The sequence below is a fragment of the Balaenoptera musculus genome, chromosome 17 (genome assembly GCF_009873245.2).
Source record: "Balaenoptera musculus isolate JJ_BM4_2016_0621 chromosome 17, mBalMus1.pri.v3, whole genome shotgun sequence".
In the NCBI taxonomy this organism is placed as follows: domain Eukaryota; kingdom Metazoa; phylum Chordata; class Mammalia; order Artiodactyla; family Balaenopteridae; genus Balaenoptera; species Balaenoptera musculus.
This window is the reverse complement of record NC_045801.1, coordinates 63,485,836-63,502,451: the sequence shown is the minus strand read 5'-3', so window position 1 is coordinate 63,502,451 and position 16,616 is coordinate 63,485,836. Positions and strand designations below refer to the sequence as shown.

Below are 16,616 nucleotides of genomic sequence, written 5' to 3'. Positions count from 1 at the left end.
ACACTAAAGAGAAGAGTCTGAACATTTATGGTGTGCTTTCTTGGAGTTAGGCTGAGCAGTCTAAAGAAAAGAGCCATAGTTCCTGCCCTTCAGGGGCCAATAGAGGCAGTAATGTTTTTGTTTCACCAAGCTTGGCCCATCTTCATTTTTACTCTCTGGCTCCTGAAGACTTTGTAAGAACAAATTACCTACAAAGAGGTTGTCTAATCACTGGAGTGAGTGTAAGATTAAAGGTGTCTCCATCTCACTGTTGCTCCTTTCTATGCAGAGTTACTATGAATGAGATTAAAGTTCCCGTCACCAGCCTTCTACCTAATGACTTGCTTCCCAAAATCTAATCTTTTAAAATAAGAAATATATCATGGGTAGTGAAACGCAGCTTATTTCAGGAGATACCAAGAAAATATTACAACAGTATCTTTAGTCATAAGATAGCCAAAAACTCTCCTCTCAAAAAATTGGTTTTGGATCTGAGAATAAAAACCAAAAGAAAAATTCGATAGTATGTAGAACTGGATTGCTTCTCACATCCCACCCCATCCCAAATGAAAAGCATCATGCAGGCTTCCGGCTGACATCTGCTTGTGTGTGGATGACTCAGTCTTTTGAAACCCCTCATTCAACAGTCCACAAATGGGGGCTGGGGGATTGAATTCCTGGGCTCCTGTTATCCATGGGTCCAAAATAATTAAAAGTCAACTGACCCTTTCAGTGGTGCTGGTTCTTTGCATGAGTCATGTGGCGCTAGCCCATAAGGGATTCATGCTTGTATATGCAAATCATCAGAGAACTTAAGCACGGAATCTCATCTGTCCTGGGAGGGCAAGGGGATATTTGGGAGAAGAAAGGGCTGATCATCAACCAAGGGCCCCCAGCCTTAAAGGAGAGCGCCATGGTTTCAAGCAATATGAGATATTAGGACTGCAAACAGTCCTAGATTATTCTTCCTTTGGTGCAAATCACAGGATTTATTTTCTGGTTTGCTGAGTCCAGTGGTCTTCTGGGAAACAGCTAGAAATAGAAGATAGGTAGATGAAAGTCATGATATTTTTACCTACTTCTCACTTCTTCCCTCAACAAATGGTTTGGTCTTTGGCTTACAGGCTCAGAACTGTCATTTTGCTTTGTCCTTTTCCTGAAAATAGAAGAAGTTTCATGTTTCTAATAATGCTCATCACAGACCTTCTTCCTGCCAACTTAAATAAGTTGATTCTCTCCTGAAAATTCTTATCATCACGTTTCCCCATGTTGTTTTCTATTGCTGACCAGGTTTTGTTTTTTTTAATGTACTATATTCCACTAAGAAGATAACGTAGGAGTGCTATATGGTTAAGAGCTTATAACTCACTCAGTTTCACCTCTCAGCACATATTTGTCAAAGAAGGAAGGAGAGTTTGGGGGAGATGAGGGAGAGAAAGTATCTCCACTGACCTCAGTGCAAGGCACCCAAGTTCCCATGTGTTTTGGGGGAGTACTGAAAGTTGGTGAATACAAAGCAGATGATCACTCAGGAGGCCCAAGCTTGAAAACTTTCTGCATATTTTAAGACTCAAGGCAGGTCAAATTCACCCGAAGCGGCTCAGTCTACCTCTTTCTTTTTTAATTGTGATATAATTGACTATAACATTGATTTAATTTTAGGTGTACAGCATAATGATTTGATATCTCTCTATATTATGAAATGATTACCACAATGAGTTTCAACCATCACTTCACATAGTAACAAAATGTTTTTCCTGTGATGCGACTTTTAAGATCTACTCTCTTCACCACTTTCAAATCTACAACACAGTATTATTAACCCATGCTGTACATCCCCGGGACTCAATTTATTTTATTATTGGAAGTTCATACCCTTTGACCAGCCTCACCCATTCTGCCCACACACCCAGCCAACCTCAGTCCAGTTCTTAAATATTGGCAAACTAGATGGTTCAGTCCTAAGGCAGATAAGCTACAGTTATCTGGGTTTGGCATGCAAACCACTGGCGAGGTGAAACAATGTGCTTGAAAGTCTTTCAACTATAAACATGAGATAGGTCTCCAGTTGTATTTAAATGGGGGAGAAGCAGTTTGTGTTCATTATTCCCTCCCAATGCTGACCAAAGGCTTTTTCCAGACACAACTCCAGCACGTATAGTACTTTACATTTTATAGATGCTTCATGTGCTTGACCTAGTCTGGTCCTTAACAAGCCTCTCAGGCAGGTGAGGCAAATGGAAGGCACCTCATTTTGCAGATGAGGGCACTAATGTTTGCAGAGGAAACTGGCTTGTCCGCGTGGCCACGGAGGTAGGGCCATGGGTTTTATTTATTTTTTAACATCTTTATTGGAGTATAATTGCTTTACAATGGTGTGTTATTTTCTGCTTTATAACAAAGTGAATCAGCTATACATAGACATATATCCCCATATCTCCTTCCTCTTGCATCTCCTGCCCACCCTCCCTATCCCACCCCTCTAGGTGGTCACAAAGTACCGAGCTGATCTCCCTGTGCTATGCGGCTACTTCCCACTAGCTATCTGTTTTACATTTGGTAGTGTATATATGTCCATGCCACTCTCTCACTTCGTCCCAGCTTACCCTTCCCCCTCCCCGTGTCCTCAAGTCCATTCTCTACATCTGCATCTTTATACCTGTCCTGCCCCTAGGTTCTTCAGAACCTTTTTTTTTTTAAGATTCCAAATATATGTGTTAGCATACAGTATTTGTTTTACTCTTTCTGACTTACTTCACTCTGTATGACAGTCTCTAGGTCCATCCACCTCACTACAAATAACTCAATTTCGTTTCTTTTTATGGCTAATATTCCATTGTATATATGTGCCACATCTTCTTTATCCATTCATCTGTCGATGCACACTTAGGTTGCTTCCATGTCCTGGCTATTGTAAATAGTGCTGCAATGGACATTGTGGTACATGACTCTTTTTTTTTTTAAATATCTTTATTGGAATATAATTGCTTTACAATGGTGTGTTAGTTTCTGCTTTATAACAAAGTGAATCAGCTATACATATACATATATCCCCACATCTCCTCCCTCTTGCGTCTCCCTCCCACCCTCCCTATCCCACCCCTCTAGGTGGTCACAAAGCACCAAGCTGATCTCCCTGTGCTATGTAGCTGCTTCCCACTAGCTATCTATTTTACATTTGATAGTGTATATAAGTCCATGCCACTCTCTCACTTCGTCCCAGCTTACCCTTCCCCCTCCCCGTGTCCTCAAGTCCATTCTCTACGCCTGCATCTTTATACCTGTCCTGCCCCTAGGTTCTTCAGAACCTTTTTTGTTTTTTTAGATTCCATATATATGTGTTAGCATATGGTTTTTGTTTTTCTCTTTCTGACTTACTTCACTCTGTATGACAGTCTCTAGCTCCATCCACCTCACTATAAATAACTCAATTTCGTTTCTTTTTATGGCTGAGTAATATTCCACTGTATATATGTGCCACATCTTCTTTATCCATTAATCTGTCGATGCACACTTAGGTTGCTTCCATGTCCTGGCTGTTGTAAATAGTGCTGCAATGAACATTGTGGTACATGACCCTTTTTGAATTATAGTATTCTCAGGGTATATGCCCAGTAGTGGGATTGCTGGGTCGTATGGTAGTTCTATTTTTAGTTTTTTAAGGAACCACCATACTGTTCTCCATAGTGGCTGTATCAATTTACATTCCCACCAACAGTGCAAAAAGGTTCCCTTTTCTCCACACCCTCTCCAGCATTTATTGTTTGTAGATTTTTTTGATGACGGCCATTCTGACCAGTGTGAGGTGATACCTCATTGTAGATTTGATTTGCATTTCTCTAATGATTAGTGATGTTGAGCATCCTTTCATGTGTTTGTTGGCAATCTGTATATCTTCTTTGGAGAAATGTCTATTTAGGTCGTCTGCCCATTTTTGCATTGGGTTGTTTGTTTTTTTGATATTGAGCTGCATGAGCTGCTTGTAAATTTGGGGGATTAATCCTTTGTCAGTTACTTCATTTGCAAATATTTTCTCCCATTCTGAGAGTTGTCTTTTCGTCTTGTTTATGTTTTCCTTTGCTGTGCAAAAGCTTTTAAGTTTCATTAGGTCCCACTGGTTTATTTTTGTTTTTCTTTCCATTTCTCTAGGAGGTGGGTCAAAAAGGATCTTGCTGTGATTTATGTCATAGAGTGTTCTGCCTATGTTTTCAGTTTATTGGTTTATTTTTGTTTTGAGGTGCAGGTCCTGTCCCTATTCTTTTGTCTCTGTTTTTTCTTTTTTCTTTTGCCCTACCCAGGTATGTGGGGAGTTTCTTGCCTTTTGGGAAGTCTGAGGTCTTCTGCCAGCGTTCAGTAGGTGTTCTGTAGGAGTTGTTCCACATGTAGTTGTATTTCTGATGTATTTGTGGGGAGGAAGGTGATCTCCACTTCTTAATCCTCCGCCATCTTGAAGGTCTCATCAGGCCATGTATTTTAATTCCTTGTCCTGTGTTCTTTCCACCACAAAACACCCACTATCTTCAAAAGATATAAAATCAACAAGTTGGTAAATAGGGGCCAATCTCCACCTGCCTTACTTCTCTCACAAACAGAAATCGATGCAACCAACTTTTGGGACCCAGTAACACCAGTGCCAGGAGCCCTATTCTTACCTCTGTGTGATCCTCTGAAAGTCTGTGTCTAAGTGAAGAATTAAATCATTATCCAGGCAATGTAAAAGGGAAGAAAAGTGTTATCCAGAAAGAATGTCTATTCCCAGTAACTAAATGCTTGGAACATACAGAGTATGATGTTTTACAAAGCCTTCCCATTTGAATTTTTTATTTCTTAAGCAACAAAATTATATTTTGGCAATTCAACCAAAAGGATGGGCTCAACTGTGACTTGTCCTTGGTTTGGTTTGCAGACGTGAATGGAATTAGCACAATGTTTTAGTTGAGAAAGAGACTCGCCATATGTTAGAGGTGAAAGGAACCTTGGAAATGATGTAATCCAAATTCCAAGGGGGTTGACGGATATCACCCAGGTAATTGTTTGGAATTTCCACTTCATTTGCAATATACAAACATAAGTCTATTTGCTGGAGCCGAAAGAGCCAGCTCTGGAGGCTGGTTATTAGGGGTGACAGGATTAAAAACCTAACTTGTGCATGGTTATAATAAATGAAGCAATACGTAAATGCCATAAGGGTTTGCTCTACCAAAGTAAATATCCATGTTTAGAGGTGTATCCTGTAGCTTAGAGCAAAATTTCACATTTGTTCTATTTATTGTGTTAAAAAAAAAAGAAAAAACTCTACCATAACACAATAACCTTGCATTTGGCTTATTGCATCACACATCATCCTTGGTATATATTGAATAATTTGTCTAAGGTGCTGTCTTTCTTGGAGAATTCCAAGTTTCACAAGATATTTAAAATAAACCATTCCTTTACATTGATAGCAAATGGGTTTTGACAGATTGAACATGAGACAGAAAATAATGCACTGCAATACTTTATAGTTTAATATGAATGTGGGGTTGCTAAGGGCTTGAGTGTTTGGATTTTTTTTTTCTTTAGTAGTTCCTTTTCTTCAAGAATGTCCTTCAAATCATGCTGTGCACATGCTAAATTTTCAGGTGTTAAAAGTAGCCATATCCATTAAGTTGCCATCAACCAGACCATAGACTAAATTAGAACTATACAATGTTCATTATTTCCCAAAATTAGATACCAAAGTAAAATGACCTACGATCTAGGTCAGATTGTGGAGTCATGGAAAAACTGAAGGTCCACCTTGGATCTTCTACTTTGTTCTTTGTCTAAAAGGTTGGAAAATAGTAGAATGGTTTCATTTGTATTTCTACTTTTCTCTTGCTCTTGGAGGTGATAATCCTAAATAAAATGCATCCAAAACAGGCAGGTGAACAGATAAGAAGATATGGAAAATCTAGAATATGGATTATCAGCACAAGAATGCTGGCAGCAATCCCAGTACTTAAAATGCCCAAAGGTATATCAGGAACAGCGTGACCTTCTAGAAAATACAGAGGAACCTAGTTCCTTATGGTAAGAACGTAAGAGTAGATGGAATCTGACCAACGCTTCCTAAGAATATTTAAGTGACAGAATATTGTAAATGTCCCCCTTCCATTGGCCCCTGAGGGTAAAGCTTTGAGGTGAGCATTCCCAACTTGTCCTTAATAAACCCTCTGAATCCATTATCCATGGGTTTATCTAAACCTTCTTGAGGGGATTTCTAACTTTAGCCTTCACAGTCTCTGGAGCAGATGAAGAGAACCTTTATTCTACTGTCATTCATTGATCCACATTTTTAAAGGAACTCCTGAAGTATACTCAGGTAAAAAGTACTTAATTTTGTTTAAGAAAAAAATATAAAACACTAGTAATTCAGTACTGTTCTTTAAGCTAAGAAAACATAAATCTTTACTTAATATCTGCAGTGCATTCTGGAACAAACTATGGTTTTCACTATAAAGTGATTTAAGAGGAAAGATGGGAGCTGGAAGAAACAGGAAGAAAAAACAATGAAAGGTATAAATGAGGCATAAGAGGAGAAAAGATTAAGGTTAAGGAGAATAACCCAGAAGTAGAGAAACTTAGAAGGACAAAGAGGAGAGAAGTTCAGAAGTCCTGATGTCAGTTATAGATAATTTTTTCACAGTCTCATGTTTACTGAGATGTGTGGCCTCAAGATATTTAATCATTGTCTACTGAATGCTGAATTTCTAAATTAAACAGTGTCAGGATATTTTTCTCAGAGCTACAAATAATAACTGAGACCAGTAATACCTCTTGAGGTCATTGGCAAAGGTCAGATGAAACCAAGCCAGACCTAATCTAGAATCACCAAGAATCACATGTTCCAGACGCACAATCTGTACTAAGCAAAGAAGTGCTTTATTCTGTTGCCCTCAAACCTTCATCTTCATGCTTTGTCTTATCAATCTAGAACACTGGGTTACAGTGAGGAAATCCCTGCTTAAGCTGTCTATACCCTGCCTGGTTTTACAGATTTCCCACATACCTGTTCTTGGTCTTCGTCTTTCCAGACTGAAGTCCTGTTCATTTCAGCCTCTAACACTATGAGTAATTTTCATTTATTTGGTGATGTCTGTGTGCCGGGTAATCTTCACAACAGCCATGAAATAACTACGATTGTTGTCTTCCTTCGACAGATCTGTAAACTGAGACACAGAGAGGTTAAGTAACTTGCCCAAAGTCACACAGTAAGCGATAAAGCCAAGCTCAGAGGTCAGAATGACTGACTCCAAAATTCACTTACTGATCCTCTTTCTACTTCTTATTGAGTGCTTCCTCTCTCCTTTCACATCTGATATGGTGCTGCTCTTCCTCTGCCCCACGGTGATCCCTGAACCGAGATCACCATGGACAGTCTTCAAGTTCTTTGTTCTGAAAGCTTTCTCAACTGAATGAAGTTAGCTCATAATCCTCCTCTCCCACCTGAGGCTGGCCAGAAGGCCACATAGCCCAGGATGGAGGCTCCCTGACTTGGTTCAGCCTTCAGTGCTTACCACACAAATCGTACTTGTTCTTTGGAAACATTGTTGTACTGAGGCCATATTATCTCTCCACGCATAGGTCTGCATTCGCGTTTTTAGTTGTAGAATAAAACTTCTGGCAATCGTGAATTTTTTCTAACTTATATAACATGTATGGCAATTCATGTAAGGAAACATAAACTAGGTGGTTAAGAGAGAAAAATTACAAATAACTAAGAGAGGAGAGATGACTATTCCCCGAAAACTCTTCCAAAGGTGCCTAAAAACAATAGGCAAGGGGGGGGGTGGGGAGAGAATGGATTTTTTTCAAATGGCTTAGACCCTAGAATTTAAAAGTATATTACATTAGGCTTCTTTTTATTACTGTTAATTTTTACTGAGAGTAGAGTTGCTTTACAATGTTGTGTTATCGTCTGCTGTACAGCAAAGTGAATCAGCTGTACATATATGTATATCCTCTCTTTCTTGGATTTCCTTCCCATTTAAGTTACCACAGAGCACTGAGCAGAGTTCCCTGTGCTGTATAGAACGTTCTCATTAGTTATCTATTTTATACACGTTAGGCTTCTAAGTGAAATGAACTCATAAAAAGTGAATGTATTTGTATTAGTTGGAGAATTTGGGGTTGTAAAGTGACCTTCTTGGAATACCTTTGAGCAAGACATATCGTTTAAGGAATGGTGAACCCATATGTCTCCTAGCTGCCTAAGCAACTAAGAGGCCTTGCTGACTTGACTTTCTTTTCTTTTCCAGATCTTGGCTATCGTGTCCATCTTGTTCATCGTCCTCTCCACCATTGCGCTGTCTCTCAACACGCTACCAGAGCTGCAGGAGATGGATGAATTTGGACAGCCCAATGACAACCCCCAGTTAGCCCACGTGGAGGCCGTGTGTATCGCCTGGTTTACCATGGAGTACCTTTTACGGTTCCTGTCCTCACCAAATAAATGGAAGTTCTTTAAGGGCCCGCTGAACGTTATCGACTTGCTGGCCATCTTGCCATATTACGTCACCATCTTCCTCACGGAGTCCAACAAGAGCGTGTTGCAGTTCCAGAACGTGAGGCGCGTGGTCCAGATCTTCCGAATCATGCGTATCCTCAGGATCCTGAAACTCGCCAGACACTCGACGGGCCTGCAGTCCCTGGGTTTCACCCTCAGGCGGAGTTACAATGAACTGGGCTTGTTGATATTGTTCTTGGCCATGGGGATAATGATATTCTCCAGCCTGGTATTTTTTGCCGAGAAGGACGAAGATGCTACCAAGTTCACCAGCATCCCGGCCTCGTTTTGGTGGGCCACCATCACCATGACCACTGTCGGCTACGGTGACATCTACCCAAAAACGTTATTAGGGAAGATCGTGGGAGGCCTCTGCTGTATCGCGGGGGTTCTGGTGATCGCCCTTCCCATCCCAATCATTGTGAACAATTTTTCTGAGTTTTACAAGGAGCAGAAACGCCAGGAGAAGGCCATTAAGAGGAGAGAGGCTCTCGAGCGGGCCAAGAGGAATGGAAGCATCGTTTCTATGAACTTAAAAGATGCCTTTGCTCGCAGTATGGAACTGATAGACGTGGCTGTGGAGAAGACGGGAGAGTCGGCCAATACAAAAGACTCCACGGGTGATAACCACCTCTCTCCAAGCCGGTGGAAGTGGGCCAGGAAGGCTCTGTCGGAAACAAGCTCCAACAAGTCTTACGAGAATAAGTACCAGGAGGTCAGCCAAAAAGACTCCCACGAGCAGCTGAACAACACTTCTTCCTCCAGCCCACAGCACCTGAGTGCCCAGAAACTGGAGATGCTCTACAACGAAATCACCAAGACGCAGCCTCACGCCCACCCGAATCCCGACGGCCACGAGCAGCCCGAGAGGCCGTCTGCGTATGAAGAAGAGATAGAGATGGAGGAGGTGGTCTGCCCGCAGGGGCAGCTGGCCGTGGCGCAGACCGAGGGCATCGTGGACATGAAGAGCACCTCCAGCATCGACAGCTTCACGAGCTGCGCCACCGACTTCACGGAGACCGAGAGGTCGCCCCTGCCGCCGCCCTCCGCTTCCCACCTGCAGATGAAGTTCCCCCCCGACCTCGCCCGGATAGAGGAGCACCAGAGAGCCAGGGGCCCCCCATTCCTCACCCTAACCCGAGAGAAGGGGCCCGCGGCCAGGGACGCCAGCCAGGAATACGCTCCAGTCGACGTAACTGTGAACCTCGACTCCAGCGGGTCCCAAGGTGGGCCCCACGGCCCCTTGCAGTCGGACAGCGCCACCGAGAGCCCGAAGAGCTCGCTGAAAGGCAGCAACCCGCTCAAGTCCAGATCGCTCAAGGTGAACTTCAAGGACAACAGAGGCGGTGCCCCGCAGACCCCACCCAGCACGGCCAGGCCACTGCCGGTCACCACGGCGGACTTCCCACTCAGCGCCCCGCAGCTCATCAGCACCATCCTCTTAGAAGAAAGCCCCTCCCAGGGAGACAGACCCTTGCTGGGCGCTGAGGTTCCGGCACATTGTCAGGGACCGTCCAAAGGGCTGACGCCTCGGTTTCCCAGGCAGAAACTCTTTGCTTTCTCATCCAGAGAGAGGAGGAGCTTCACGGAAATAGACACGGGCGAAGACGATGATTTCTTAGAGCTCCAAGGGACCACGAGGCGGGACAAGCGGGCAGACTCCAACCCGAACTGCTTTGCAGATAAGCCTAGTGACGGAAGAGACCCTCTAAGAGAAGAGGCCTCTGTGGGCTCTTCCTCTCCGCAGGACACAAGTCACAACTGTAGGCAAGACATTTACCATGCTGTGGCGGAAGTAAAACAGGACAACAGTCAAGAAGGGTGCAAGATGGAAAACCACTTGTTTGCCCCAGAAATTCATTCCAACCCAGGAGACACAGGGTACTGTCCCACACGTGAAACCAGCATGTGACTAGTTACAAAGGCAATAATAAAAACACAAAAACAAAAACAAACAAAAAAAAACTTGTTTCTTAAAAATGCGGTTAATAATGCCTGTGAACTAAAAAGTGGGAAGCCCCTCCCCCCAAAAAAGTGCATAAAATGTTATTTTTGCATGGCATGAACAGTTTAGTTTAAGTACTGTTTAAATAAAGAATCAAGACTGCATTTTGTAACAAACAAACAAAAATGACTGAGGAACAGTGAACAAATAAAGAGAGCTCTATTACGAACCGGTATTCTGCAATGTCTGACATTTTTGATCCTTTCATTTCAAATTGTAGACAGAGTTTCGACTTTGAGCTTTTCTGTTACAATGAATTTGAGAATTTGCACATGAAAGGATGAAATGTCATTGCATGAGTTCGTAATTGCCAGGCAAGGTGCTTTGAGCTTGCAAAAGGCGTAACTTTGTAAATAACGGGGCTTGGGATGCAAAAGTGTCAAGAACAGATGGAAACAAGTTTCTGAGACACAGGCACTTCCTTCACAGCTACTGCCTGGAGGAGCTGTACAGACTTCTTGTTGCAAAATTGCAACCTGTCTTAAACCATCTCACATATCTTGCTTTGGGTTATAAAGCTCTTAAAAGTACATTTGTTTAAAGGAATACAGTATTTTTATTGACTTGTGATATAACTCATAGGGTGCATTTTTCTTTTTTGCTTCTGCTTAGTTGTGGCATTTGTGGTTTTATTTATAAATCACGGAAATAGGCAAGATGTAATGACCAGATATCCAAAAACTTGGAATTGCAGTTTGAAATTTTGCCAGTCAATTATATATCACTAATATCATGGGGAAAAGTATATATCATGCCACAGCCTATTACAGAAATGCATTTTTTAAAAACCTGAACATACTTAAAAGGTGATATTACACAACTAAACTTTTTTTTAATGGCCCTCCACTTTTGGAAAGCAGTTCTTTAAAAAAAAAAAAAGGGGTGGGGGGACTTCCCTGGTGGCACAGTGATTAAGGATCCGTCTGCCAATACGGGGAACACGGGTTCAACCCCTGGTCCCAGAAGATCCCACATGCCGCAGAGCAACTAAGCCCATGCACCACAACTACTGAGCCCGTGCGCCTAGAGCCCGTGCTCCGCAAGAAGAGAAGCCACCGCAACGAGAAGCCCGCGCACTGCAACAAAGAGTAACCCCCGCTCGCCGCAACTAGAGAAAGCCCGTGCGCAGCAACGAAGACCCAACACAGCCAAAAATAAATTAAATAAATAAAATTTTTTTAAAATGTATGTTGGCCATCTAAAGACGACTGTATTTTCCACTTGAATCCAACATAACCTTTTCTATCTAAAGATAGAATGTAGACATGCCAAAATGGGAATTCCAAAAAGTGACTTTTGGCAAACTAAAAGCAGCGTTATTTAAGTAAGACTGCCACCCCACCCACCTGTACCCCATAGATAGAGTTGGGTTTGGAAATGAGTTAACATACAAAGAACCCTGGCCTGGGACTTCCCTGGTGGTCCAGTGGTTAAGACTCCGCGCTTCCACTGCAGGGGGCACAGGGTTCCATCCCTGGTGGGGGAACTAAGATCCCGCATGCCGCATGGTGCGACAAAAAAAAAAAAAAAAGGAACCCTGGCCTGATAATGGGTCACCCAGTATTTCCCAGTGAGGGGAGAAAACACTGCCACCTGGGGAAGGCCACAAATGCCAGTAGCACCATCCAGTGATCGCAGCATCTAGAAACACCCCCTCATGTTTCCAACGCCCCCAAGAGATGGAGGATTATCCTAGTTGAAAGCAATACTTCCAGCATTTTCAACTGAGAACAGTGAAATCCAGAGGCGTTAGGATACTTGCTAGTGATTGTCCTGTTAGTGAAGACTGTGCTAAAACCCAGGTCATTTGGATCCACTTTGCCTCACAGGAAATCAAGGCTCTAGCTCGATATGCAACTACCTGATGGGTGATCCTGGATGAGCCTTGAAAACCTCTCTCAGTTTCAGTTTTACCCTGATGAAAATCAAGACAAATTATTTCTAAGGTACCTTAAGACTGCAAATTAATATGATTCCTTGATCTCTCAGGAATGTGCAAGTTTGCCTCCGCATAATGCATTTTGTACGTGTGTGTGTGTGGGTGTGGATGTATAGTTCAGAGAAATAGGAAAATTCTGGGCCCAATTTAAAGCACAACTTTTTGTTTAAGGAAAAAAAATTCTAAATTTTATTCTATTTTTAAAAGAAAAAAAAAAACACACCAGAAAAAGACAACCCAAATATTTAGAACCTAACTTAAGACTTTAAGGAATAACATGTCTTTATTAACAAAATCTGGTCATTATGTCTCAGATAAGAAAACAAGTTTTGATCTTGGCTGAAATCCAAGCAGCCCTACTGCTAAAAATAATTTTAAACATTTCTTTTTCACTGTGCTTATTAGAATTTCCTGATGGTTTTTATGTTTGTTTCAGAACACAACCTTTAAGAGTTTATGGTCATTAATCATTGATATTTACATCACTCATACTTATTTCAGTGTCTAAAACTAAATGTTGCTCAGTTTTTGTAAATCTAGAGTGTCTGAATTTTCTATATATAGTTTTCCAAGTAAACAGATATATCTGCTGTTAGACAAATAGCAAATAAGTCATGAAAATTATTTTCCTTACATAGTCTCATGAAGCAGTTATTTTGTAATGTCTCTGTACTGATAAATCTGCAGTTTTTAAAATTTATCTGATAGTTTACTAACGCCGACCTTTCTTACGTCCATTAGGCCTTTAACTGAGAATCCTGCTCCAGAATGCTTAATGTTAGAAATCTTTCCTAGATAAGGAATTCTAGACATTCTCCCCAAAGGCATTCTCCCTAAAAACTTTTCCCCTTTAATATTTTTCTTAAGTTTTAAAGAATTTTCAAGAACCTCCTATGGAAAGTTTAACCTTCAATTCTTCTTAGCCCCTCTGAGCCAAAAGTCTTCAGCTAGGAAAAAATAAAATCTCCTCTAAAAAAACTTTTACTTTGTTGTTTCACAGGGAAGCACCTAGGGTTCCCAAAATGCACTTGTGCAGTGCTTCCTTAACCTTTTCAATGAACTGCTCCTAATGCAGAGAATGAACATATTTGCCTGAACTGGTCTGGGAATATACCAAGCACAGAGTTCTTGCAAAGTCTTATGTTTCCCATTAAAAAGTCATGAAAATGCTGCATTTTACTTCGTAACATATGTTTCAATATCAAAGAAATAATGTTTTCTCTTACTTACCTACTAGTAAAATGGATACTCTTTTAACTTCAAATACCTCTTTTGTACCCCCTGGAAAACACATCCCCAGTTTGAGAAATACTGCATAAGTGGTGGGGACATAGGCTGGTTCCCTGAGGGGCCCTGGAGGTTTCTGCTGCTGGGACAGCCTGCTCATTTTCACCTAGCTCAGTGGCCAGGGACAAATGTCAACAAGGAAAGACTGTTTGAATGAACTCAAAATAACACAGTCCCAGGCACTGTTAATTCAGTTCTGCTGGCTATCCTAACGGGTGTAAATTGCCACAAGATTGTTTTAGCTTAAAGCTTGAGATCGGGGCTTCCCTGGTGGCTCAGTGGTTAAGAATCCGCCTGCCAATGCAGGGGACACGGGTCCGAGCCCTGGTCTGGGAAGATCCCATATGCCGCAGAGCAACTAAGCCCGTGCTCCACAACTACTGAGCCTGCGCTCTAGAGCCCGAGCTCACTGCAATGAGAGAAAGCCTGCGTGCAGCAACAAAGACCCAACGCAGCCAAAAGTAAATAAATAAAATAAATAAATTTAAAAAAAAAAAAGCTTGAGATCGATCACAAGAGGATAGAAATGGGTGCATGGATATATGTCTTGAGTTGGGTCACAAATACAGGAGTGACACCCTGAATGCCTAGTGTTCACCTAATTAGTCTCTAAACATTTTCACTAGAAATTTCTCCACTCCGGCACAGCCAACAGCTTTGAAGCAAGCATTTAGATCAAGCATTATCCTGATATGAACTAGATTTGGTAACAAGAAGAATAGTGCCAAGCATCTGTTCCCATTAATTTCTTGTCAAAACAGTCTCACTGTCACGTAGACATGAGGAAAGTCAACAATTCAACTATTTTCTCTTGGAATTGGAATAGAAAAAAAAAAAAGCCTTATGTATGTAGAGTATTTTAAGAGTTTTTGGTCATGCTTTATACTCATAACAGCCTTCTGAATCAGGTATTATTTATCAATAAAAGACCAGCGAGGTTAGGAATCTTGTTCAAGTTCACACTGGTCACTGGTGAATAGTAGAACAAGACCTCATCCACATCCTCTGGCTTCAAGTCCGGCATTCCAATAAACAACAGGAAAATATGTTTAGTTAAGGAGGTTTTTTCTATTAATATTTAAAATTACGTAAATAAAAGCAGAGGTGCATTTATCGTCATGCAGTTTTCTTAAAGCAGCAGTGGATCATGCCAAATGGTAATGACTTGAGATAAATGACATTGACCATCTTTAGCACATATGTTTGCCCATTCGGGATTCTGGTTATAAGGTACACATTCCTGGGTCAAAGAGAAGAATTTATTACTCATGATGTAACATGAATATACATTAGGCAGAAGGCTGAAGGAAGCCACTTGATTTTCTAAAAAAAAAAAACAAAAACTTCAGAACTATTAATACTTCAAAGTTCAAAAATACTGTCTAATAGATTTTGATTGGCATTTCACTATTCATTCAGTAAATACTAGGTGAGCACCCCTATAATCTACAGAAGGCATTGTGCTTGGTGTTAGTGTACAGCCCCCAGCCTCCTGGAGCTTACTGCCTTGCCCATTTAAAACCAGGCTGAGAAAAAAAAAAATTTTTAATAATAAATAAAAATTTTAAAAATAAATAAAACCAGGCTGAGGATCATTTGGGTTACTGGAAAGTGTCTCTTCTGAGTATGAAAAAATTATCCAATTATCAAACCAGGGAAGCATATGGCAGGAACAAGTGAAATGCTTTTCCGAAGAACTGTTTTCCTAAGAAATAGATGGATGGTATAAATGGAAGACTGGTACATAATTATTTTTGAATCACAGTTTAGATTTACATTTGAGATAACAAATTGTTAATCTGATTGAGTAAAGTTATGGGTTGTCTTTTCTTATTATCTGATAAATTGAAAAATAATTTTTTAGTTACATATATTGCTTGTCAAAATAGCTAATAATAGTCTATCACCAATAACTAGAGCAAAATTTGATGCCAGTTAAAAAAAAATCTCTAACAAATTTTATATTTTAATAGTGTGTTGATGGTTATTGGGTGAAAAACAAAACATTTTAATGTTTTTTCTTACTTCTTATTGACTATAGGCAACATGTTAGCAATGTATCACTATTCTGTTTAGTCTTCTGAATTTCTAAATGAAAGATGTTTAAAATTCAGTAATTAGGGGCTTACCTGACTGTCCAGTGGTTAAGACTCTGCACTTCCACTTGTTGGGGAACTAAGATCCCACATGCCGTGCAGTGTGGCCAAAAAAATTTTTTTTAGTAAATAAAATTCAGTAATCAAAAGTTGCTTAACTTGACTCAAGGAATTTATTCACTTAGGTCCATGTGAATTTGAAAATATATTGAGTAATTTTCCACTGCCACTGTCCTCACCCAAACAGAACTAAAAAAAGAAAAAGGAGACTCTACAAAATCTAAGTTAAAAAATGCAAACATTCAAAGGCCCATCCCCTAATAAGAAAGAGGAAAGGTCTCAATTCCAAAAACTTGGTGAACATTCTATATTATTGAAGTTACCACTCATTGGAATATAATGCTATTCTTTAGTGGCTCCAATTACCATTTCTTCTACTTGACGTCTTAAAACAGCCTGACTTAATTTCATAAATCTTATTTACCATTGCCATTAATGCATAATCTCTTCCTTATTAAGTCTGAAAGGGTTGTAGCCTATAAATATACATATAAATAAAGGAAGGTGAGGGATTATCTTCAGTAATAAGACAACCCAAGGCCAGCAAAAGATACAAATACCACCAAAACAAAGGAAGAAAGCCTAAGAAATATGTCGGTAAACTAAACATGTTTATAAGCAGAGAAATTTATATTCGGTACAAGTATATATATATATAAATATATAAGAATATATATATATATTCTTGTATATAATTTAGACTTAATACTTATTAACATGAAA

The 16,616-nt window shown here is 40.5% G+C and overlaps 1 protein-coding gene across 1 annotated transcript in view; it reads left to right on the top strand.

Annotated features, from left to right (window-relative positions):
• Positions 1–10,550, top strand: part of KCNB2 (potassium voltage-gated channel subfamily B member 2) — a 394,577-nt gene extending 384,027 nt beyond the window's left edge. Inside the window, exon 3 of the mRNA XM_036830516.1 lies at positions 8,259–10,550. Coding sequence (XP_036686411.1) covers positions 8,259–10,418 — 2,160 coding nt within the window. The 3' untranslated portion in view covers positions 10,419–10,550. The remainder of the gene's footprint in view (positions 1–8,258) is intronic.
• The last annotated feature ends 6,066 nt before the right edge of the window (positions 10,551–16,616 follow it).